Source organism: Neoarius graeffei, chromosome 8 (genome assembly GCF_027579695.1).
Source record: "Neoarius graeffei isolate fNeoGra1 chromosome 8, fNeoGra1.pri, whole genome shotgun sequence".
Lineage (NCBI taxonomy): Eukaryota > Metazoa > Chordata > Actinopteri > Siluriformes > Ariidae > Neoarius > Neoarius graeffei.
The window spans coordinates 68,619,748-68,644,990 of NC_083576.1; the positions used below are offsets into that span (position 1 = coordinate 68,619,748).

Below are 25,243 nucleotides of genomic sequence, written 5' to 3' on the forward strand. Positions count from 1 at the left end.
CGAAAATGCCCGCCTATGGACTCCGAGCCTCACATGGAAGGGACATGGCAGTTTCCGCGAGGAGACTGGTGATTGGTGAAAGCAGCCGGATATTTTCTTTGATTGACAGCTCGTTTCACCTATAGACAGGCAGCGGTGAATTTCAGTTCAGTCCCATGCGGATTCGCAAGTGCTGTGGTGTATTGTAAGAGATCAGCTTACATTTCGATTTCATTCATTACATACGGTTTCTACCAGCTTTTTTAGTTTGTATATATTTTCATTGTAAATAAAGAGTAAATATAGTGTTGTCAAGTTTGCTATCTTAGTTCCAGAAATTTCGTTTATTTGAGTGACTGAACTTGAGGGGGCTAGTCAGCAAGCTGCGCACGGATGCCAAGCATTGCTGATTTAATTTTGGCGAAGCCATTTGCCAGTCTTCCTTTCGAGGAAAAAATTTAAATTAAAGAGCAGGGTAGACCAACGCCTCAAATTGACTTGGTGAAAAAGGTAGGGAATAATACTCGTTCCTTTCAGCTCTCCTGGTACGAGAAAGTGAATTGGCTAACAGCAAGTGACCCACATCAACAACAGTCAATAGGCTACTTTAGTAATATGTCATGGATGGACCAAAAATATAGAATCTATTTAAAATGTTTATGCTGAGTATATTATATTGGAATATATATTTGAATGGATATGAATTAAACACAGCTACAATTTGGAAAACATTTTTAAACAAAAACACAGCCGAGAACATTTCACACTACAGACCTGGATTAAAAGTGAAGGGTTATCAAAATTGTCAATAAAACATCTCAGTCAAAATAAGTAAAATATAGGGAAAGTGTCATTGAATGAAATGTGTGGCACCCAGCTCTACTGCTGAGGTTCCTGACAAAGAGCTGCTTTCAATAATGATCAATTTTTAAACATGCCACAATTTTAAAATATAAAATGTTAAAATATACCCCACCCCCCAACACCACCATCATGTATATTGGACAGTAGGCTAATGGGCCAAAAGAACCTGTTATTTCACAGTTTGTGATGCTGCCAACAATCAGCCAGATCAGAGGCAAGAGTATGGGCAAAATTGATGTGTTTTTTCTTTTAAAATCTGGAAATATCGTAACCGACCAGCCTCCCCTGTTTGAAAGACTACCAGCCGCCACTGGTCTGTGATGAGTATTTATTCTGGAGGATGACTGGCTAGTTCACAGAACATTTGGAGAAGTTTTTTTTTTTTAAATACAACACCAAAACCAAAATACATTAACTCCACCACTAAAGAATAAATTATCCCCAACCCACAAAGTTGCCATATATACAGTATGATACCATTGCAATATTCTAGGAATATTGTGTGCAGCAGTATTTCTACATCGTCCAACAGCGTTCTGTTTCTCAGAGTAACATGTACGGTAGCTGATTATATACAGACGGGCCTGAAAGTCTGAGCGCACTAGTGAAAATGTTTCTACTGTGCATTCTTTTCTAATTTAACACAATCATTTTCATTACAAATTACATTACTGACATCTTGAATGAAATATAGAATCCCTGGAATATTTACATGGATTTCAAGAGTTTGTGTTTTTACTACGTCCCCTTTTTCTCTAAAGACTGTGTGAACTCGAGCTGACATGGACTCCACAAGTTTGTGCGAAACCTTATTGATCCATTTTAGACGAAATCCATCGACGTGTCGTCTGAACACGTGCTTCAATGGAAGAGATTTGGCACAAGGACAATCTAATTTTTTTGTTTTGTGCCAAGCAGTTAAACATGGTCAAGATCACAAATTTGCTTAATTTTAAATATGAACCTAGAGGTCTTAAATATTCAAATTATTGAACATTTGGACCTAGAAATATTAAAAATTCAAGATGTTTACCGTCCTTGTTTGAAATGTCAAAATTCTAAGACATTATTTCCAATTTTAAATTTAAATGAAAAAAAAAAAAAAAAAGATTTTCAATAGGGTCTCAGACTTTTGGACCCGACTGTATTAAAACTGTCCATGTTCTTACAAAAACACTTATTTAAATAACAAAATAATTGGTCGGTGGTGTGCGAATTCAAGTTTCAACTTCAGCCAGATTAAATGTGTCTCGCAAAAAAACAAAAAGAACGACTATACTGTATAACCAACGGTACCACTTCATTCATAGTGTAATATCATAATACTTCAATATCTCCATCAATCCTTCCAACTGGCATGGAGGAAATGGAGCCACAAAAGGAAATGATCATAAATGCACAATGATTTTCATCAGCCAGATGATTTTTACTAGCCAGATCATACCTGGCAGAACACGCTGCTAATCCCATATGACTACAGGAACGGGTTTTTCACACAACCACAACAAAGGCACGACCACAAAACCGCACCCTCCTGTGAATCAGAGCCATGGCAGGGCCAGCCGTGTCTACAGTGCACTCGCTCTCAAAATAGTTCTGATAAATTCTTTCAAGCCTGTACTCCAAGACAAAGTACAAATAAACTTCAGACAACCAGAGAGATAATTTTACAGTTTTTCCACGCCGTGCTAGGGTAATCATCCTCAATGCGCAACATGAAGGACTTCTCGTGTAACCCAACAATGTCATCTTTGCATGAGGCTGAATTTGGTTTATTATTAATGTAATTACATTCAAAGAGTGAGCCTGATGAGAAGCGTGGATAAACACACATATGGCACGCTTCAGTTGACAGAAAGCGGTGCTGAACCCTGGAGTGATGGTTCGTTTGGAAGAGTCCCGACTCTCGGAACGGCTCTTACCATGAATTACAACAGCCAGGGAATTTACCCTGAGCCCTCATATAGCTCAGAGCGCACCCTCCCCTTCTTTCTTCTGTCATTAATCCAGTCCCACTCTCTCTTGCTGTGGGTATGTGTAGGTTCACAGCACTAAAGAGACCAATGGTCTGAGTAGAAAGCTTGTTTTTCCAAGAATGTCCTCCCCCCCAGATGAATACGCTCAAATCAGGAGCCAGGAATAATTCTGTGCACTGTTTCCGCCTGGAAGATTTTAATCAGTGATGACTGGTCCGTAAAAATCCCCCCCACCAAAAAAAAAAAAAAAAATTATATATATATATATATATATATATTTTTTTTTTTTTGCATCCTCACCATGGCCCCACCCGTAATAGTTAAGAGTTTGGATATCAGGAAAGGTTTTTAAGCAGGAAATATGCCTTGAAGCAGAAATGTATTATTGTAAGGGCTTGGGTAGCCAGGAGGATAGCTCTGTGTTTGGTTTAGGAACAGTCATGCACTTCACTTAATTCCACTAAAGAGTCACATGATTTCCATTTCCTTTATGCTGGAAGGATGGGCCACTCTTAAAGGAGAACTGAAGGCAAATTTTTCAGCATCAAAATTCTATTTCTCATTTTATTAAAAGATAGGAATGCATCTTTGATAGCTATTTTGTCACTGCTATAGCAAGTTATGAATGTTTGAAATATGCTCTGTAATAAACCAGTCCGCATGTCAAAGCAATGGCTGTAAACCAGATTCGTCGAGACCTGTGCGAGACATCGTAGGACGGAAGTAAAACGTACAGCGGAAATCAAAGTGCCCGACGCCTGCCAACGTTGTCAAAAGACGCGCGCGTCCTCTTTCGAATGCTGATGTAATCGAGCAGGAAGTTGTGTTTGTTTTGATAGCAATCAGGAAAGTTTGAAAAAAGTAAGCAGTAATCGTCATTTAAACTCGTTTTTGTGCAAGATTTCGTTTGGAAAACAGTTTTCAAAATGGCGGCACTGACACCTGGCTGACACTTGATGTTTCGAAGTCTCGAACAAGTCTCGTGAAGATCACGCGGATAAGCGACGCCTGCCGTAGACCATCTCATCTCATTATCTCTAGCCGCTTTATCCTTCTACAGGGTCGCAGGCAAGCTGGAGCCTATCCCAGCTGACTACGGGCGAAAGGCGGGGTACACCCTGGACAAGTCGCCAGGTCATCACAGGGCTGACACATAGACACAGACAACCATTCACACTCACATTCACACCTACGGTCAATTTAGAGTCACCAGTTAACCTAACCTGCATGTCTTTGGACTGTGGGGGAAACCGGAGCACCCGGAGGAAACCCACACGGACACGGGGAGAACATGCAAACTCCGCACAGAAAGGCCCTCGCCGGCCACGGGGCTCGAACCCAGGACCTTCTTGCTGTGAGGCGACAGCGCTAACCACTACACCACCATGCTGCCCTTGCCGTGGACCAAACGAAGTAAATTCAACATGGCTAAAAACCGAATAGGCCGATAAGTATCATATTTAATTGCAATTAATTGCCAATACGAGTCACGATATAAGGTTACTAAAACCAAAAACGTAATTGAGTAGCACGTTAAGAAATAAAGCAAGTTTAACAATGACTTCAGTTCTCCTTTAAATTGCAGCCAGTCATGGGAACTGATAAGAGACCAACAGAGAGATCTGATACAACAGTGCATTTACACTCGAGTGTAACACACACCGAGCGAGAGAGAGAGAATTTCTGACCTGGGTAATATTAATGATTTCTGTCACTTTTCCACCATGACTGGAAATAATGCTTGACATTTATACTGAATGATGAAAGAGTGCGTAATCGGGCTGTCAAAACTGATCTCTGTTCAAATCCAAGCTGATTATTTATAATGAATGAAAATTCAATGGGAAACAAACTTCACATGTGAAGTGTTTTTTTTTTTTATTTAAATAATTCCATGTTCTATTTTAATGGCATAAATTTACATTACATCCCAGGTATTTATCAGACACTCTTATCCAGAGTGACGTACAACACACCCAGAGCAGCCTGGGGAACAATTGGGGGTTAGGTGCCTTGCTCAAGGGCACGTCAGCCATTTCTGCTGGTCCAGGGAATCAAACCAGTGACCTTTTGGTCCCAAAGATGCTTTGGCCATGGCTTCCCAGATCAAAGTATGTATTTCCTCAACTTTTAACAAACATCACTGTGACTTGGTGCAATTTTTTTTTTTAATTACACATCACTGTATTGAAGAGCTTAATAAACTAGAGACCTGTGCAACTCTGAGCTCAACCTTTTTCTGATTGGGAGACAGAAGCTCCAGTACAGAAATAGAAAAAAACAGCTTGCTCAGAAATACGTTGGCGCCAGGATTCGAACCGACATTGCAAAATCAGTACTTTTCCTTCACAGTGCACTCGACCAGTCAACCATGGAGAATTGCATTGTGAACTGAGGTTATGTAACGTGTCGCTTACGTAGTCAGTATGCAGTGGCACCACACTGCGACTGGGGAATTGCTACCCGAGGCTGGCACACCAATTATATTCTTAAAACACGCTCGAACTCGGTTAAACATACCCATACAGACACGTACCTTTATAGGCTTCAGCCAAAAGGCTGAGCCAAAAATTCTTTGTGAAATTTAGTAGGTTTTATGTTTTTTTTAAAACACAGAACCCAACATCATGAAAGAAATGGAAAAAAACGGATTCCTGAGAGCTGCAACAGTAAAGCTTTTGCCCCAACGTCCAGAGAATGCATGTTGGAATCCTGACAATGCCACATGACCGAGCCAGATGTCTTCAATGCAAAATGGCATGTTGAATTAGATGCATTGAATAAAAACATATCGCAGTAACAATGCTTGAAGGCTTCTGCACTGCGATTCACCGAGTTTGTACTGCATGTACACTTCAGGTGAAAACTAAATTCCAGCATTCAAAAGCACAAATATTCACTTGATAAAATACCATCATTATTATTCGGCAGGTAGTCTTCTATCCGTTATATTACAAGCTCACAAATTCAGTCTTTACATTTCACCATCTGGGATGACGGGAAGAGAAATGGATTGCCGATACACTACTGTAACTGACGGTAACATGCTGCTCAGAGCCTGCTCCGAACTCCGGTGGTTACATGACTGGGGTTAAGCTGCTCTTCCCAAAAGCGCAGGTAATCTAGCTGCATGTAAATTTTAGGGACGTGGCTTGATTGTCTACCAATCTGAAATGTCCATTTTAGAACGGATTAAAAATTGCCCTCTTTGATCATTTATACCGATCGATCCAGTGGATTTCAAGAGCAATTATTTTAAATTTCTACAGTAAAATTAATTCTTCTATTGTGAGCATAGAGTAGGTCACTGAACTGATTTCAATGGATTTGAGATTTGAAGTGTCCCTTTCATTTCAACAGTAAAATGAAGTTTAAAAAATAATCATATTATGGAGTCTGAGGACTTCTGTGAAATGAGCCATAAAAAAAGTATATTTCAAAAAGTATATATGCTTAGATTTATAATAATTAATAATAATAAATATTAAACAAATGTTTTAGTAAATATATTAATTACAGTACAGTGTCCATAACCTTGATCAGTTTTGCCATTTTAAATGTAAAGATTATAAAAATTTTTAGCCTGTCAATGTATTCATTTTGCTACTTATTTACTTAGTGTTGATTTTCTAGAAAATTGAATTACTTTGGTTGCGTAGGAGCTCGCGGAAGCTCATTTTCCACTTTCGGCACAATCGTTGCCAAGTGTCTAAGGGTGTACTCAGACCAGGATAGTTCGATAGTTCACTTGCTTTGGTCCGAACCAAATGTTTTTTTTATTTTTTTCATTTTGGTGTGGTTCGCTTTCACACTGTACATTTTAGTAAGCGGACCAAAATCTGTCAACAAAGCCACGCACCCTGAGGTCGTTCAGCTATTGGTCAGAGACGACACGCGCACAAAGCGTTAAATTCAAAAGTAGTCACGGAGGCTTTCCGTGCTGTTATTCTTTTTAATGTCATCAAAGCTATATGTTTTTTCCAGTTTTTACTGTTTTCACAATTGTGCGATTACTATGCTGTTGTACAAGTAATTTATCAACGACGACGACAAAGGGCAAGGCGGCTACGGAGGATAGCGCTGATGAGTGCACATCATGTTGTGACAGTTCTGGCTCTTCACGCAATAGATGAATTTCTTTTTTGCGTCGCTAGTACCGCCACTTTTTGAAAGAATGTCCCTGATTTTAATGTAGGTCTGACGGAGTTTCTTCACTTTTAGCCGACATTGTTCTGGAGAGCGCGTGAACCCCTTCTCCTTCATTTTCTCACTGAATACAGCAAACACGTCGGCATTTTTGTGTGTTCTCTCCAAAAGCTCAGATATGTGGACATCTGCCCATATATCCACAAGGGTACGCGTTTCTTCCTCGGCCCACGTTTGCCCCCTACTCATTTTTTGTACTCTGTAGTCTAGCCTACCACTGGTCGAATGACTGAACGACTGTTGTAAGGTTCCCTTGACAACCGAAACAGTGTTTGCACTTTGCGGTGGAGTGTCAAGACTCTGTTTCCCATAATGCTCGACAAACGACGGAAGCTCCCGAGGTACAAAAAAGCAAAACTGTCGGATTAGGTCCGGTCTGCTTTCACACCTCCAGAAGATCCGCACCAGGGTTCCTTTGGTCCGGACCGAGTCTGACCTTGCAGCTCGGTCTCGGTCCACTTGTTTGGTCCGGACCAGAGTTCGGTGGTTTGTATTCAAACCAACCCAAAAGGTCCGGACCAAGGGAAATTTGGTTCGTTTGGTCCGGACCAAACAACATAGGTGTGAATACGCCATAAAAGAATGAATTTTGGCAGACAATTTGTGAGGTCGTAAAATAATGAATTGAAGATTACCTGCTGAATATAATGGAGAGGTTTTAACAACTGAATCTTGTGTTAGTGTATTTTAGGAAGCTGAATATTTGTGCATTGAATTTTGAATGCTGGGATTTTGTTTTCAAACAAAAATATACAACCCCAGGGTTCTCCAGAAAATCTGAAGTAGCCGGCTTAAAGAAAAAAAAAAAACGAGTAGGTGACTCTGGAATTTGCAGCATGCCAAAAATTTTGAAATTTACATGCCTTATGGTGCATTCTCAGCTAATAAATTACTAACCATTTCCCTACAAAATATGTATGAAATTTCCCTCCAGATGTGTGCGCACATGCTTGGCTTTCTCAGTTATCCTCTGTAGTATGCTGCCTGGCTCTGTAGCATAACTACATATGTTACGGCGTGCTCACGTGGTCTGGCTCAGCCAATCAGAGTGCGAGAATAGATCAAATATGGCGTCGCTTCCGGCAATTAAAGGCAATTTCTTGGTGGAATAATTGGATTTGCAGCAAATTATGGGCAGCGGAGACGATATTTAAAAAAGAAACCCCCGCTTGAACATCAAACGGCAAGTTTGAATTTTTTTTCTAGGATCGAGTAGCCAACACAGACCGTCTGTGTAGGCGGAGAAAACCGCCAGTCACCAGTGCTTGTGGACATCTCTGCAACCCCAATGGACTGCAGTGCAGAAACATTCAAATATTGCTACTGCAATGTTTTTATTCAATTCTCATTATCCAACACTGAGGACATCTGGCACTATAATACTTCCATAGCCACAGCTATTCATCACCAGGAATGAGGACAGCAAAACTGATCATTTTCTCTGGGAAGGAGGGGCAGCTCATACTCCGTCTCTCCTGTCAATCAAATCACAGGGACACTAGCCAATGGTGAGCATCTGTAAGCTCATGTATGTGGAAGAAGGCAGTCTGCGCTTTCCTTTGAGTTTATTACACTGTCCTGTGATGCTGCATGAGCAGCAGGTGAAAAAGATGCAGAAGTTGGATATGTTTAAAAAAAAAAAGTTAATAACTTCAGTGTCAAGGAACATAATGTGTGCAATTAAGAGTACTGTGAGCATTAAAAAGTTTTAAGATCTCATCGAGTGATTTATATAAACATGTATGCACACAGTACTTAGACATGCTATATATTTTTTATTATTATTATAATACATACAGGACACTTTTTCGATGGAATAAAAACATGTTCCATTCCCTTCTAGCAGGTTTCATTCATTTGGTTTGATAGCATGCAATATTGTTCACATATCACTTATCCTACATGTGTCACTCTACCCAATGGAGAATGAGCGTTGAATATGGTTTACGATATCGCATGGTTGTCAAGACAACATGACGTCACACGTTGGAGACATAAAACTTCCATGCTAGTGAGTGACTGACAATTTGTAAACAAAAACATGGCTGCGGCGGCACGGTGGTGTAGTGGTTAGCACTGTCGCCTCACAGCAGGAAGGTCCTGGGTTCGAGCCCCGGGGCCGGCGATGGCCTTTCTGTGCGGAGTTTGCATGTTCTCCCCGTGTCCGCGTGGGTTTCCTCCGGGTGCTCCGGTTTCCCCCACAGTCCAAAGACATGCAGGTTAGGTTAACTGGTGACTCTAAATTGACCGTAGGTGTGAATGTGAGTGTGAATGGTTGTCTGTGTCTATGTGTCAGCCCTGTGATGACCTGGCGACTTGTCCAGGGTGTACCCCGCCTTTCGCCCGTAGTCAGCTGGGATAGGCTCCAGCTTGCCTGCGACCCTGTAGAAGGATAAAGCGGCTAGAGATAATGAGATGAAAACATGGCCGCCAGGTTCGCTTTGTCAAATACGGAAGATTTTGAGAGAATTTTGAAAGAGCGTTGAACACCAGAAAGGAATGCATTATAATAATAATAATAATAATAATAATAGCTTTTTCTCGTGGTATATCCAATATATTCCATTCAGCTACTCATCTTCAACTCGTTCAATATCATGCTAGCTGAAAGGAATATATCTGATAGACCACTATTATTTATATATCAGTTTTGCTCTAAATACACATTTAATGCCTGCTATGTTCATCACCCATTCTATACACCTACGAGGTCAGCAGCAGTCACGTGTACAGGAGTAATGTGCATGGTAACATGTACAGAAGCAGTGATGTGAAAAAGTGCATCCTGCTAGTTAAAGTGTCTAGCTGGGATCATGCGAGAGCCCCCAATAACACCGTTCTATCTAACAGCTTCAGCAGACATTGCTGCTCTGGTCTGTCCACAAAGCGGCCCGGAATAGGGCTGGAGGGAGCGCGTGTGTGTTGGGGAACAGATGCCTCAAGGCATGGAGATTGCACCTTGGGGACCTACCAAGCTCTGCTGGCATAACAAGCGCTGAAACCCAAGCTCAAAGGAAATATTTGTAGAGAGGAGCCTCAGGTTTCACACACACAGAGAGAGAGAGGATTGAGTCAGTGACGAGTGCAGCTGTGAGGAGTTCTCTACAAAAGCGTGGCCATCCCTGCTGAGGGCCATAAAACACAGTGCGTGTGTGTCAGATTTAACAGAATAGAGATGTCAGACTACATCCACATACCTCATCATCAGTGCAAACGCAGAGACAAAGTATAAAGATTATCACGAGATAAGTGCAGTGATGAAGGTTGATAAACAATCTGATTAAACAGTGTTTCCATTAGGAGTGCACTCAAAATAGGTTTCACAGTGTGTGTATGTGTGAGAGAGAGAGATCCCAACGCACCCTAACACTGCCTGCCGCCTTGTCAGCCTGAGCGAACTGGCTGCAACTCAAGTGTGTTTGGATTAGTGTATAGAAGGCATCCGTTATGCTACAGCGTTCCAGTCGTGGGTCTCGCCAGCGTCACGGTAAAAAGGTGCTTTCCAGGATGTGGCTACTTGAGTGAGACAGCTGGACTCGAGTGTGTGAATGACATGGCATTATACACAGACAGGAACATACGCCGTACAGTAAAAAGGAGCTAATGTGATGGAAGATGCTCATACACGTACACACATCTTGCTTTCTCCTCTCCATTAGCCCATGTTTAGTGTGACGGACTGAGCGATCGAGTTGACTGAAGTCCATAACATCGAGTGCGTCTCTCTTCCAACACAATGCACTGTTGTGTTGTTCTTTACTACTCCGCGTTTATAGTTAATGCCTTACATTACTGATTCATTTCATTTCAGCATATTTTTGTGGTGCAGCACAGAAAATAAATGTTTTGTCTGTGATGCAGCTGGTTGGAAGCGAACAAAAGCCATGTGTTTTCTGCGGGTCTGAAATATGCAACGAAACCCACTCTCCAAAACCGCACGGTCATCTGTGAAGCAGTTTTGCAACAAGTTACAGTTTTAAGGCAAACACATCAGATTTCTCGACCATGACAAAACAAAGTTTGCAAATTTATACTGGGGAAACTAACCACGGTTATACCATCTCAGGAGTCAATTATGCCTGAATCACTAAAGTCCTATACCACAATGATCAGCCTAAGGCTTAGTCGAAATAGCCAGCCACATACACTTCTTCCCACTCCTTAAAAATACTGGGGGGGAAAAAAAAAAAGCAAGAGAGGAGGGGAAAAAAAAAAAGAAAAAAGCTCTAAGTTGTGGCTGTATTCATGCTTGTGTGTGAGCTGGAGAGGATCAGGAGCAGCAGGGGAATCACATTAACACACTAACGGAGTGGCGAATATCTTCCAGACTGCTTATACCAAAGCACTGGACAAGTAATCGTGACAACTAACTGATATCTACAGTATAATTGGGATGCAATTAGCCATAATACAATGCCTTGCATAAGCATTCACCCCTAAAGTATATTTAACAGTTATTCCATGAAATCAAGTCGTACATGAACTGATCACCAGTGAGGTGCGTAGCAACGAGTTGGCTATAAACCATGCACGATGAGATTGAGTGGAATAACTTTTATTCTATTCACATTCACTGGATTTTGAGAAATAGCATTTTTATTTTTTGCAAATTTGACAGATAAAAACTTTATACAAAACATCCGACAAAATCATTTCTGCTTAGAATGTAAACAAACTTGCAAAATGACCGTAGCGATTTGAGAAAAACGCAATAATTATTGGGGGGTGAGGGATACATTCTTGCCATCAAATACTTTTATTCTGTATTTTGTTGCCTTTATATTTTTTGGGGTTTTGTTTTCAAGTAGTTTTTATATTTCGTCCTCAGTTGGTTCAACACCACGCTCCGCCATTTTGTTTTTTTCTACTCATGGTATATGAGCTGACAGCCTAGTAGTAGAGAGTGGCCAATGATGTAGCTCATATCCAGTGAATGTGGATAGAATAATTACACTTGTACTTCTGGTTGCTCCTCTGGCCAATTCCTTTACCTGGACACTGGCTTTTGGTGGATGGACTTGTCTAGGCTGCAACACCTACAGATGCTCCATAGTGTTCTGTGGGATGGTCACGAGACTATTTATTTTAAATTAATTAATTAATTAAGGCCACACCAATTTAATTAGTTGGTTCTCGGATTTTTTTCAGGAAAAATATGAAGCGAGCGCGCGAAATAAAAATAAAATTTAAAAAAAATGCTCTGATGCTAAAATTAACGGTGGAAATAAAGGGCTTTCATAATAGAGAAACAAAACAAAGACAATACATTATTGCTACACATTTCATATGGCTCTTTTAATTGCTTATCTTATTTCCACCCGTATGCATTAAGGGCTAGCTCTGGCTGCACGTCTTATCAGGCAAACCAGTAAACAGATAGGCTAAATAAACGATTGAATTACAGCCAATCGAACATCTACAATGCACAGAAAAAAAAAAGATTTGACCAGGAGTAGGCTACTTCTGATGGCTAAATACTTCGAATGATTTTTTGTTTGCCCCTCACATCAATCAATGAAATATATAAATCAAACCCACCTCCACAGAGGAGTTGTCCAAGTTGGCACATCGCAGGGTAACAAGCTCACGGCATCTTGAGTACAACTGTGCAAAGTTTTCCCCCTCTTGAATTTCGACACACCTGTCAAAGGTTTTACGCTTCTGTTTGCTGAATATCCTAACAAATCACAAACGCAGGCTTTGCAGGATTCCCCTCCACAGGCGTGTTTCTTCCACAAGTCTTTATCTAAAGTGAAAGGGGCGATTTGATTGGTTTTCGATGTCACGTGACCTCAACCTGCAGTCGATTTCGATTTTTTTTTTCATTTTTCATTTTCTTCAAGTGGCGATTCCAAGAACCAACTAATCGAATTGGTGTGGCCTAATTTAAAAAAAATAAAATAACCCACCCCACACAGCCAACCGACTAGTGGCCTAGTGGTAGCGTGTCCGCCTCTCGATCGGGAGATCGTGAGTTCTATTCACGGTCGGGTCATACCAAAGACCATTATAAAAATGGTACCTACTACCATCTGGCAAGGCACGCTGCAATACAGATGTGCATGGGGAGTTAAACTCTCGTGGTTACCAGAGGACTAACCCCCCACTGTAACCCTAGCTATGTAATAGGCGAGAGGCCGAGGGCTACGGAAACGGAGATTGGCGCCGCCCGATGCGCCACCATCAGAGTTGGGCCTGGTTAGTACTTGAGTGAGAGACTGCCTAGGAATACCAGGTAGTGTAGGCGCGGGAAGGACTTTGACTTGACCCCACACAGCCACAATTCATACTTTTCCAACACTTTGCCCAGGGCTTGTTTTCGATATCTCCTTGGGCTTCAAAATGCTTGTCTTCTGTCCGAGCATGTTCTTTAATAAACTGTGGGGTCTTCCAGGAATATTTAAATTGAAATTTCATGACACTAATTTCATACAGATGGACTCCATTTGACTAATTATGGGACTTCTAATGGTACCTGATAGCACCAGAACTAATTTCACAGCAACAGGGGGTGAATACTTGCTCAATCACAAATTATATTTCTTTTCATTTGTAAATTAATTTTGCTAACTAGATTGATTTCCCCCATATCAATATTATAAGCTATTTTGTGTCAATCCATGACAATCCCAATTAAACCCATCTCAAGTCCAGGCTGAAACACGACAAAATGTAGAAAAGTTCAAGGAGGTGAACGCTTGATGCCAGCACTGTATTTAATGACCAACCAAAAAGTTTGTCAAATCTATTTGTCCTATTACAGAGAAGGCAGGAAAAAGAGGAAGACAACAGACAGTCTGCAAACAGAAACAGGGATGTTAGGGATCAGGTGGTTCTTTTTCTATTACACGTCAGTGAGGCTTGATTATTAATCTGCATCGTGTCTGCGATGCCTACATTAAATTATTAAGCAGCTAATGATTAGTCAAACCAGACTGCATTCAATGCAGCGTTTAATGGAATTTAGGCAGGCTAACGTACTCCAGATGTTATATTCTAGACATTATTTTTCCTCAAAGACTGTTCGTGCCAGTACGGTGTTAAAAACAGTGTGACTGTTGCCAGGTTGAGGATCGTTTCAAAGGTTACCCAGGTTCACTGCCTGTCAGGATGGTGTTATGAAAGGTGATGGGATACACAAGTTACACAGGATTCAAAAGATACTTGAGTATTATATTTCTACTTAACATTATTTTAAACAGTCCTTGGGTATCATGTCAATTTAAAGATTTATTCTTAATAAATTGTGACTAACAAAATTTTATTATTTACAAATATGCTGGGGCACGGTGGTGTAGTGGTTAGCGCTGTCGCCTCACAGCAAGAAGGTCCGGGTTCGAGCCCCGTGGCCGGCGAGGGCCTTTCTGTGCGGAGTTTGCATGTTCTCCCCGTGTCCGCGTGGGTTTCCTCCGGGTGCTCCGGTTTCCCCCACAGTCCAAAGACATGCAGGTTAGGTTAACTGGTGACTCTAAATTGACCGTAGGTGTGAATGTGAGTGTGAATGGTTGTCTGTGTCTATGTGTCAGCCCTGTGATGACCTGGCGACTTGTCCAGGGTGTACCCCGCCTTTCGCCCGTAGTCAGCTGGGATAGGCTCCAGCTTGCCTGCGACCCTGTAGAACAGGATAAAGCGGCTAGAGATAATGAGATGAAGTACGAAGAGAGATCGAGACCTTGCTTGAGGCCGCAAAAAGAGCAGGAACTACCTGAAATACTGTGCATGCTACACATCTTTTATAACGACTACCATTTTATTACTTATAAAAACACCATCAATTCCACTTCCTTTCACACTGCAGGTTTTTTCCTGTTGCTTGCTTTTCCCCCCATTCTTCTTCTGTCAGACACACTCAATTAGGCTTGTCAGTTACTCTAAATGCATCTTTCATACACCAGATTGTTGATCACATGTCATACTGAGACACGCATTATACCGTCTCATCCATTCTGTCCAAGCAGTCCAAGTGCGCAATTCCAATCCTCTCACGACTTACACTGTTCCAAAACAGTCATTAACAGCCAATTAATGATCACTGCTTAGTAAATGTGCAACTCAAGTTAATTAGGTGCTACACATCATAATTGGCAGTGGGTGTCATTATGTTCATGTTAAAATACATTGAGGGTTGTTTTACAATCAGGGTACGCAAGCTAAAAATCACATTTAACACTTATTATCTTCAATATCAAAAGGCTTGACTAAATAAACTTGGTTGTTTATTGTAGCCCTGTGATAGCTCTATTTACCATGCAAAAAAAAAAAAATTGGTGATAACATTATTTTTGGTGAATGTATGGCAATATGTGTCATATTTAGCAAAATTACTCGTGTCATTTAGAAAAAGTGCTTTTTTGACCACAGGTAGCTCCAAAAGGGATGCACTTAAATCATTCTTTATACCATAAAACAAATATTTGGTTCCATATCATTGGAAACATAGTTAAGTTTTAATGCTGAATGCCAGTAAGTTTTCAGACTATTTTGATCAAATTAGTATGCAATTGTGTCAAAAAAAAATGTCCTCTCCGAGACAGCTAATTTTTCAATATAAAATATCTAAAATGATTATTTTCATCCTAAAATGTGGTCAAGATCTCATCTCATTATCTCTAGCCGCTTTATCCTGTTCTACAGGGTTGCAGGCAAGCTGGAGCCTATCCCAGCTGACTACGGGCGAAAGGCGGGGTACACCCTGGACAAGTCGCCAGGTCATCACAGGGCTGACACATAGACACAGACAACCATTCACACTCACATTCACACCTACGGTCAATTTAGAGTCACCAGTTAACCTAACCTGCATGTCTTTGGACTGTGGGGGGAAACCGGAGCACCCGGAGGAAACCCACACGGACACGGGGAGAACATGCAAACTCCACACAGAAAGGCCCTCGCCAGCCCCGGGGCTCGAACCTGGACCTTCTTGCTGTGAGGCGACAGCGCTAACCACTACACCACCGTGCCGCCTGTGGTCAAGATATTGGGACATAAATATTAGAGACAACTAACACAAAGCTTACAGCCTTATATTTAAAAGTACTATGGAAGTAGGGGATTCTGAATTGTCAAAAAAAAAAAAAAAATGTCCTCTCCGAGAATCACTTCATTTGTTTCTCCCAGCCCTGCTTAAAGCTACACTTAATCTTGTTATAATACAAACTATTACACATGCCTATCTGTTCTTTAACTTGTCCTTCACTTAAAAACTGGTACAAGAACCAGTTTGAATCAATTTGAAATTTTGGACCCCTGTGACACAAACTTTGTACCCTGATTGTAAAACAACCCATGATTAATTTACTATTACAGCAAAATCGGACAGCAGTGCCAGGTGGGGCTCAAATCCCAGGTTTACATGAACGTTCTAAAAAGGTTACCATTTCCATAGTAACAACTCACTGGCATAGACTTGTATGTCAGATACGCAACAATAAACTAATGAACAGGTTTTAAAAATCTACGAATGTAGAATCATTCAGTGCGTTTACATGCACATCCAAATCAAGCTACTGTCGGTAATCGAGCTAAGGGTCCCAGCAGGGGTGCCAGAGAAATCCAATCCTACATGCACACAAGGAAATCGAGCTATTGTGTGAGGTACATTGTGCACCCGAGCCACAGGTGGCGCTACACGCCCCATCGTGTTGGTACACTTCCGGTTGTCGTCATGAAGAAGAGCTATTCAAGAGTATAAACAAAGTTATCAGTTCCGTGTTCACAAGAAGAACGACGACGAGGACAGCAACATCGATCGATATATATATATATATATATATATATATATATATATATATATATATATACATACACACACACACACACACACACATACATACATATTATATATATATATACACACACTATTTTTTTCAACTCCTTAAGCTGAATGAGCATGAACTCTATCTCCTCATTGCTCCAGAAGTGCACGTTTCTACTACTGTTGTCATGCCGACCGAGGCTGTTGTGTTTCCCGCTTGTGGTCTCGTCACTCGTCACTTCCGGAAGGGGCAGTGCTGAAGTAGGTAGCTCGACTACGTAGCTCGATAGGGTTTACATGCACTAAGTAGCTCGGCTACAATCGCATAATCTAGGTCACGTAGCTCGATTACGAGAAATCCAGTTCGGTTCGATTTCAGCCGAGCTAAGGTGTTTCCGTGGCATTTAGAACTTCGATTTCAGTCACACTACGGCAGAAATTCGATTTTCTCTATGTGCATGTAAACGCACTGATTGATCTGGTGCAGCTTTCCTTAAGGAGATGTTTAACATTGATATAAGGAGTCAAAAATTGCAAAAAAACAAACAAACAAACAAAAAATCGCTGGCAATATTACACTTCAGGATCAGCTGTTACTGGAAAATAAGCAACATCAGGATGGTTAAGAGTAATTCTGCTTCACTGATTATTTTCCCATAACAGCACACCCTGTTAATGTTTCTTTACTTAAATCACTTTGCAAGAAAAAACTAGAGACATTTCAGCAAGAAATTGAGTGTGAGATTGCTCTGCAGTGGGGGAGGAAGAGGAGTATGGTTCATGATGGATTGATTGATGTGCTGGTTGACTTGGTCGGAGCTACGAAATGAAGTTTGGTGGCTTATCTGATGAAGCGTGACCGAGCCAGAAGACTTTGATTCCAAGACTTCATACCTTCTGCTGGGGCCAAAAATGCACTGCTGCCAATGGGACAAAAAGGGATGGATGAAAAGCAAGAAACAGATGTGTGTACGTCATAGCCGATTTGATGGATGTGTTCTTGAGGCATCGTATCGAGTTCGGTGGCTCTCTGATGAAGCAATACTGAAAAAATTAATAAATAAATTAAAGGGGTGACTTTCGAAAAGCTGTACACAAGCACGCTAGGACGGATGAGCGAGTTGGTTTGGAGTAAGTCAATAATCGCAAAAACCGTGGTCGAACAGAAACATGGCAAGAAAAGGTGGTCTGACAGATAACAGGATGCTTGCTTCACAATCACACTAGCCAAATGGTACAGAATTACAATGAATTAAAAATTTGAACAAGTGTTCCAACAATGACCTAAATGTTTGTATTTGACTTATTGATGAGCTCACAGCCTAATGAGACTTTAAATCAGTGATTTATTAAAGGAGGTGCGCTTAGAGGGTAAAGGTGTTGTGTCTACTGACCAAACATACAGATGATCTCGATAGTAAACACATGCTGTGTACTGACTTACAGTGATCACAATTCAGGCTTTCTTCTAGGTTCAGATAGCAAACAGTTCAAATAATCCACTACATATTCTCTACTAGGATTGTCCAAGTATTTCAAGCGATATACTAGTGCATCTCAAACACGTAGAATATTGTGGAAAAAGTTCAATATTTCCCATCAGTTACTTAAGAAGGTGAAAATTTTATATATTCTAGAGACTCATTACATGTAAACTAAAAATGTTCCAAGCATTGCTCCTATTTCAATTTTTATAATTATGGCCTACAGCACACACACTTTTTTTTAAAAGCATCTCAAAATATTAGGACCATTTCATTTCAAGTTTGAGTGAAACAATACAAAACACTATCTCTCAGTTCAGTTCAGTACATGCAACCATGACCATGGGGAAGACTGCTGACTTGACAGTTGTCCAGATGACGATCAACACCCTCCACAAAAAGGTCGCTGCCGAAAAGGCTGGCTGGAAAAGGTGCACAAGCAACAAGGATGACCGCAGCTTTGAGAGGATCGTCAAGAAAAGTCAAGGAGTGGACTGAGGCTGGCGTTAGTGCATCAAGAACCACCCCGCACACGTCTTCAGGAAAGGGGCTACAACTGTCGGATTCCTAATATCAAACCACTCTTGAGCCACAGACATCAGAAGTGTGTTATCTGGGCTAAGGAAAGAAAGAACTGGACTGCTGCTCAATGGGTAAAATCCTCTTTTCAGATGAAAGTAAATTTTGCATTTCATTTGGAAATTAAGGTCCTAGAGTCTGGAGTTAGAGTGAAGAGGCACAGAATCCAAGGTGTTTGAAGTCCAGTGTGAAGTTTCCATAGCCTGTGATGATTTGGGGTGCCATGCCATCTGCTGGTGTTGGTCCACTGTGTTCTATCAAGTCCAAAGTCAAAGCAGCCAACCACTAGGAGGTTTTGGAGGACTTCATGTTTCCGTCTGCTGACAAGCTTTATGGAGATGCCAATTTCCTTTTCCAGCAGGACTTACCACCTGCCCACAGTGCCAAAACTGCTACCAAATGGTTTGCCAACCATATTGCTACTGTGCTTGATTGGCCAGCCAACTCACCTGACCTAAACCCCACAGAGAATCTATGGGGTATCATCAAGAGGAAGATGAAAAACACCCGACCCAAAAATACAGACAAGCTGAAGGCGGTTATAAAAGCAACCTGGGCTTCAATAACACCTCAGCAGTACCACAGGGCATTGATGCAGGAATCCATGGTAAAGGAGCCCCACCCAAGTACTGAATGTATAAATGGACATACTTTTCAAAAATTAGACATTTCTGTATTGCAAATCCTTTTCTGATTGATCTTGGAAATGTTCCAATAATTTAAGATAGTGGATTTTTTTTTATGAGGTATAAAAGCCATAACCCTAAAAAAAAAAAAAAAAAAAAAAAAAAAAACCAGGGGCTTGAAATATTTTACTTTACATGTAATGAATAGGGGATATATGAAAGTTTACCTTTTTTAATTAAATTATGAAAAATAACTTTCATGATATTCTAATTTTTGGAGATGCACTAGTACACACGTGTATAAAAAACACGCACCGGTCAATTCTCACCCAGACATCTCTCCCCCATCACGTCAACAATCAACCAAGGAGTGTGAAGGCCATCATGTACTTCCTCTACAAAAGGAACTTTTGTGGCACACGATGCCAGCCAACCGCATTTTTTTTTTAAACTACTTGCTCAAGCAGCATCAGCGGTGGTGTAACACACTTGGAGGAAAGTACTATCTGCCCACCATGAACTAACAGATGCCCATGATTGGCTAGCACCACTATAATTGACTGGGGAGAGCAAATATGCCATCCTTCCCTCCTGGCCATGATGGTATCATTGGGAATCAAACTAGAAATCTCTGGATGATAGGCCAAATGCTTTTCTGTTGCGCCACTCTGGAGCCCTCAATGTGTGGATTAAAAGGATTGAGTGACTCCCCTTAATGAGCTTCTGTTTCAACATCTCTGACCCCTAAGCAACACCATATCAACCTCAACGTGCATAACCGAAAAAACTCCCCAGACCCTTTATGCGCCTTTGTCCCCTTCCCTCTACTTCTCCAACCATTTTTTTAAATTGTGCTTTGTTTTTAATTATTAAGCACTTAAAAAAAAAAAGAAAAAAAAAGCAGTGTTGGATGGAGGAGTGTTGTGTCGCTGACATACGCAACATGGCGTGATGAGAGCTTTCTAGTCCCCGGTGATTGCTTACCCAAAAAATTCCTTCGTGTTTGCTTTAGCTGTGGCGAGAAACCATGAAGTCTCAAACACCGTTCAAAGACTTTCCACTGCTTTCTCCTCTTTCTCTCTTCCTCACTCCATCCATCACGCTAAACGACTGTTTGACAGATGGAGAGCCGTCTGTCATCACTCAGGACCCGCCCACACTCCACATCTTGGGGTGTGTGCATGTGTGAGTGAAATACTTGCCTCCACTTTGGCTGCGAGACCTTAACGTGCACAGACAACGGACAAGGCCCTCCCTGTAGGGCAGCCTGACCTTTGTGCGTATGTGTGTGTGAAAGTGTGAGCATGTGCATGTGTTTAATGTTTCCTCTCGAAAGCAGCAGGCTCTTTACTGTGACGGGCAGCAGACAACATTTTTGCTGAATGATCTACATGTGTGAGAGCATATGTGGATGATGACGCGCTTTCAGGAGGTGAACTCGCTCCTTCTGAGACACCTGTACAGTTCTATCCGTCCCTACCCTACTTGCTTTCATTAGCCCTCTCTGCTTTCCCCTGGCTCTCCCGTTGCACGACTGGCTCTCTACAGACGCGTGTAAAACTCCACCTGTGGCGTTGTTACAAGCAGCAAAACCAGAGGATGCTGGAGATGTGAACCTTCTACAGGAAACAAGGGAGAGAGAGAGATAGAAGGAAAGGGAGAAGCAGCACAGCAGCGGCACAGAGATAAAGGGCGAGACAGATGAGGAACCGCAGGCTAAAAGCCCATATGGGACGTTAAATTATTCTACACTGATATGTAAGCTGTGTGGCTCTGAACTGGGTCACAAAAGGTCTGAACCCCAGCCTGCTGTCAATTGCTTCCATCTTTTCATGCACTGAACTGTATCAGACTGTGAGTCCCGTTGCAGCTCACACTATAAACAGCACACATTACTCAGCCTTACATCCAGAGTCTCCTCATTAATCACCAGCAGGCCCATGTTCTTGGTGAGCAGCTTGCAGGAGTGTCCTAAAAAACAGAGAGAAAACATGTGTCAAACACTTGAGACCTTCAACAATACTGCGAGCTCAAGGACGGTCGCGTAACAAAGTAGCACGACAGACAATGTGACGACATGAAAAACAATTTTTTAAAAATAGGAACAAGGAAAAAGAAAAATCATTCATGTGGACCTAAATAAACTTTAACCAGTTTACCCACTTTGTAAAGTTAAAAATTAACCCTGAACATGTTAATCTTTATAATTAAAACGTGGTCGTGAACATCCAAGATTTATTTTGTAATGAATTTCTGGAGTTGACATTTTTTCCATTTTCATTACAATTGACGTTTTCCTAGATGATTGCCCACAACTGCCAATGGGAACCATCCATCCATCCATTATCTGTAGCCGCTTTATCCTGTTCTACAGGGTCGCAGGCAAGCTGGAGCCTATCCCAACTGACTATGGGTGAGAGGCGGGGTACACCCTGGACAAGTCGCCAGGTCATCGCAGGGCTAAAAGAGACGAAACAACCATTCACACTCACATTCACACCTACGGTCAATTTAGAGCCACCAATTAGCCTAACCCGCATGTCTTTGGACCGTGGGGGAAACCGGAGCACCCGGAGGAAACCCACGCAGACATGGGGAGCCCTTGCCGGCTGCTGGGCTCGAACCCAGGACCTTCTTGCTGTGAGGTGACAGTGCTAACCACTACACCACTGTGCCGCCCCAATGGGAACTAGCCTTTGATTATTCAGTGCTTTATAGTGGGCGGCATGGTGGTGTAGTGGTTAGCACTGTCTCTCCTCACAGCAAGAAGGTTCTGGGTTCGAGCCCAGTGGCCAAACAACTCCTTCCTGTGTGGAGTTTGCATGTTCTCCCCGTGTCCGCGTGGGTTTCCTCCGGGTGCTCTGGTTTCCCCCACAGTCCAAAGACATGCGGTTAGGTTAACACGGGCGGCCTTGGGCTGAAGCGCCCTTCAGCAAGGCACCTAATCCCTAACTGCTCCCCAGATACTGTAGCATAGCTGCCCACTGCTCTGGGTCTGCGTGTTTTTTCAACGCTTCATTGGGTTAAATGCAGAGGATGAATTTCACTCTGCTCGAGTGTGCATGTGACGAAGGCTGCTTCTTTCAGTTTTCCTAGCTCGCTCACCTCCACATCTACACACTCAAACCTCAAGTTTCCACAGTTTCAAGTTCATCATCTCCGACATACAGTAGCAGAATGTAATAGAATATAAACCTTTGACTCCAATTACTTTCATGATCGAAAGCTTTATACATGTGCACATGCATCCTAACTAAACACTGGATAGACAAAATGTAGGAGATTAAAAAAAAGGATTTAAAATTAAACTGAAACAATGCCGGACAGAAATGCTCCGTGTTAAGACTTAAAAAAAAAAAAAAACCTTAAAGTGCATCTCACGGGTAAATTCAGGAGCAGGATCAATGTAATTTTCCTATTTTATATTAAACTTTGGTCAAATATCTGTCACATTTTGCATTTTGTGCAATTTTTTTTTTCCTTGCGCAATACCAGAAAAATTCAGTTGAAATCAAGCCATCTGAGGTGAATTGGTCCGCCTCTGAAAAAACTTGGCATTTGGATTTCCTGGGAAACATTGATTTTCGTGACGTCGTGTGCGGGACACCACCTTCTGAATCCTACATCAGCGCTGGTTTGTTTATGAGAAAACGACCTGGTGGTTTTCAGCAAATTTCTTCGTTATCACGTAATTATTAAAATGGTTAACAGATGTATCGTAGGAGGGTGTAGCAACACCAATCTTGATGGGATTAGTACTCATCGTTTCCCAAAAGACCGGACAATGAGAGAGAAATGGGAGCGCTTGGTCTACACAGGCTGTGCACTGAAACCGTGCAAAGCTCGCGCAGCCTGCTGGCGCTTCCGCAGGTGACGTCACGAATCTGGCTCCAGACTCCCTTGGGATTTTTCCAGACGCTTTTTGTTATTTTATTTTTTTCTAATGTAGACAGATGGCCTTGTGCAAAATCACCCTTCTGGATGCATGTGTAAAGGGACATTCATATATTAAAAAAAAAAAAAAAGGCGAAATTGGTCCAGGATATGCGCTTTAATATGATTGCATACTTGGCTAATATGCTAAACTAAGCTGAAAGACTCGTTACACTGGTGAAACAGTAACGTTGACACGAAATGCTGATCCTTACAGGTGGATGAATTTAGTTCAGACGTGTAATGTGTATGTAAAGAGAGATTGGATGCAAACATAGCTACTGTTATGAGATAAATCATGTTTGGATCATGAGGATCGCACACAGCAGGCCCTTTAAAACACAGCTTGCCCTGACCATTTATCTGGATTTGGGTGAAGAATTTAATGAGCAGAAATCCATGTCAGTCTGTTGATACACGGCGTGACGTCTCTTAGTGCAGACGAGAATCCCTCGGGGGCGGATGGAGGAGTTTGAGAGTGAGTGGGTGTGCGCGCTGAGACAAAAGGGATTCCTTTAAGGACTATTACAGTAAAAGCCGAGCTCTATGCAAGGTGGAGATCAGATTATGCAGAAATCGTGGCTTGTTTATTTATACAAGTTAACTATGCAAACTTTAAACTGGTCTAATGATCACACAGTCAACCTTTTCACTGAATTTAAATGTCTACTCCTGTTGCTCTGGCTTTGTTAGTGCCAAGCTGTTAAACTCGCTGCAGCTTTACACTGTGGGAAAACTCACGCTGCTCGAGTTCACCCTCCCAGCGACGACTCCTTAATGTGTTTACCCTTCTCTAGCTCGTTCCCGTTCTCTCAAATGCATTTTTCACACCGCATGGAGATAAATGAGCAGAGCTAGCCTTAAAGCAGACGAGTGATTTTCAGGGATACCTGTGCAACACAGAATAGCCCTTGTATGAGCAGAGGAAGAGGGAATGTAATTAGGGTTACACACCATGGTCGCATTAGCGGCCCTGCACAGCTGAAAGGTTTAAACCTTGCTAAGTTGTGGACTTGTAGGGCAGTGGAGGGCATGGAGGGCTGTTTGGCTTGGCTCGTGGCTATTTGTTTGCACTTTTGAGTCTAAGAGGGCTACAGTGGCGCCCAGGCCAAGAGCAACAGGCCAGCCGAAGCAGAGGGCAGCCTCACTCACTCACTCTGACCAGCATGCGGCTTTCTCCAAAACTCGCTCATTAATCCTACAGGCAAGTAGAGCAAGAACACCCTCGATTCAGACAGAGAATCAGTCAAACTCACTGAGCACAGTGATTCACACCAAGCCAGAAATCAGAGACTCGACTACACAGCAGATGCAAAACACCTCGAGTCCACTCACTTGCTTACTTTGGCTTTGGCTGGATCTGTCCTCACACACACCGCTTACTTTCCTACAAGTGATGTTTACTGGTGTTCAATCAGTACTGAATGAAGAACTCTGCTCTTTCCTTCTGCTCCTTCCACAAAAGTTTGTGAACCCTTTAGAATTTTCTATATTTCTGCATAAATATGACCCAAAACATCATCAGATTTTCACACAAGTCCTAAAAGTAGATGAAAGAGAACCCAGTTAAACAAATGAGACAAAAATATTATACTTGGTCATATATTTATTGAGGAAAATGATCCAATATTACATATCTGTGAGTGGCAAAAGTATGTGAACCTTTGCTTTCAGTATCTGGTGTGACCCCCTTGTGCAGCAATAACTGCAACTAAACGTTTCTGGTAACTGTTGATCAGTCCTGCACACCGGCTTGGAGGAATTTTAGCCCATTCCTCCGTACAGAACAGCTTCAACTCTGGGATGTTGGTGGGTTTCCTCACATGAACTGCTCGCTTC

General features: G+C 41.8%; 1 protein-coding gene across 2 annotated transcripts in view; it reads right to left on the reverse strand.

The window, feature by feature from the left end:
* Window positions 1–25,243, reverse strand: part of atp8a1 (ATPase phospholipid transporting 8A1) — a 318,944-nt gene that overhangs the window by 91,190 nt on the left and 202,511 nt on the right. For both annotated transcript variants that reach the window (XM_060928098.1, XM_060928097.1), the window contains exon 23: window positions 21,378–21,442. In XM_060928098.1, coding sequence (XP_060784081.1) covers window positions 21,378–21,442 — 65 coding nt within the window. The remainder of the gene's footprint in view (window positions 1–21,377; window positions 21,443–25,243) is intronic.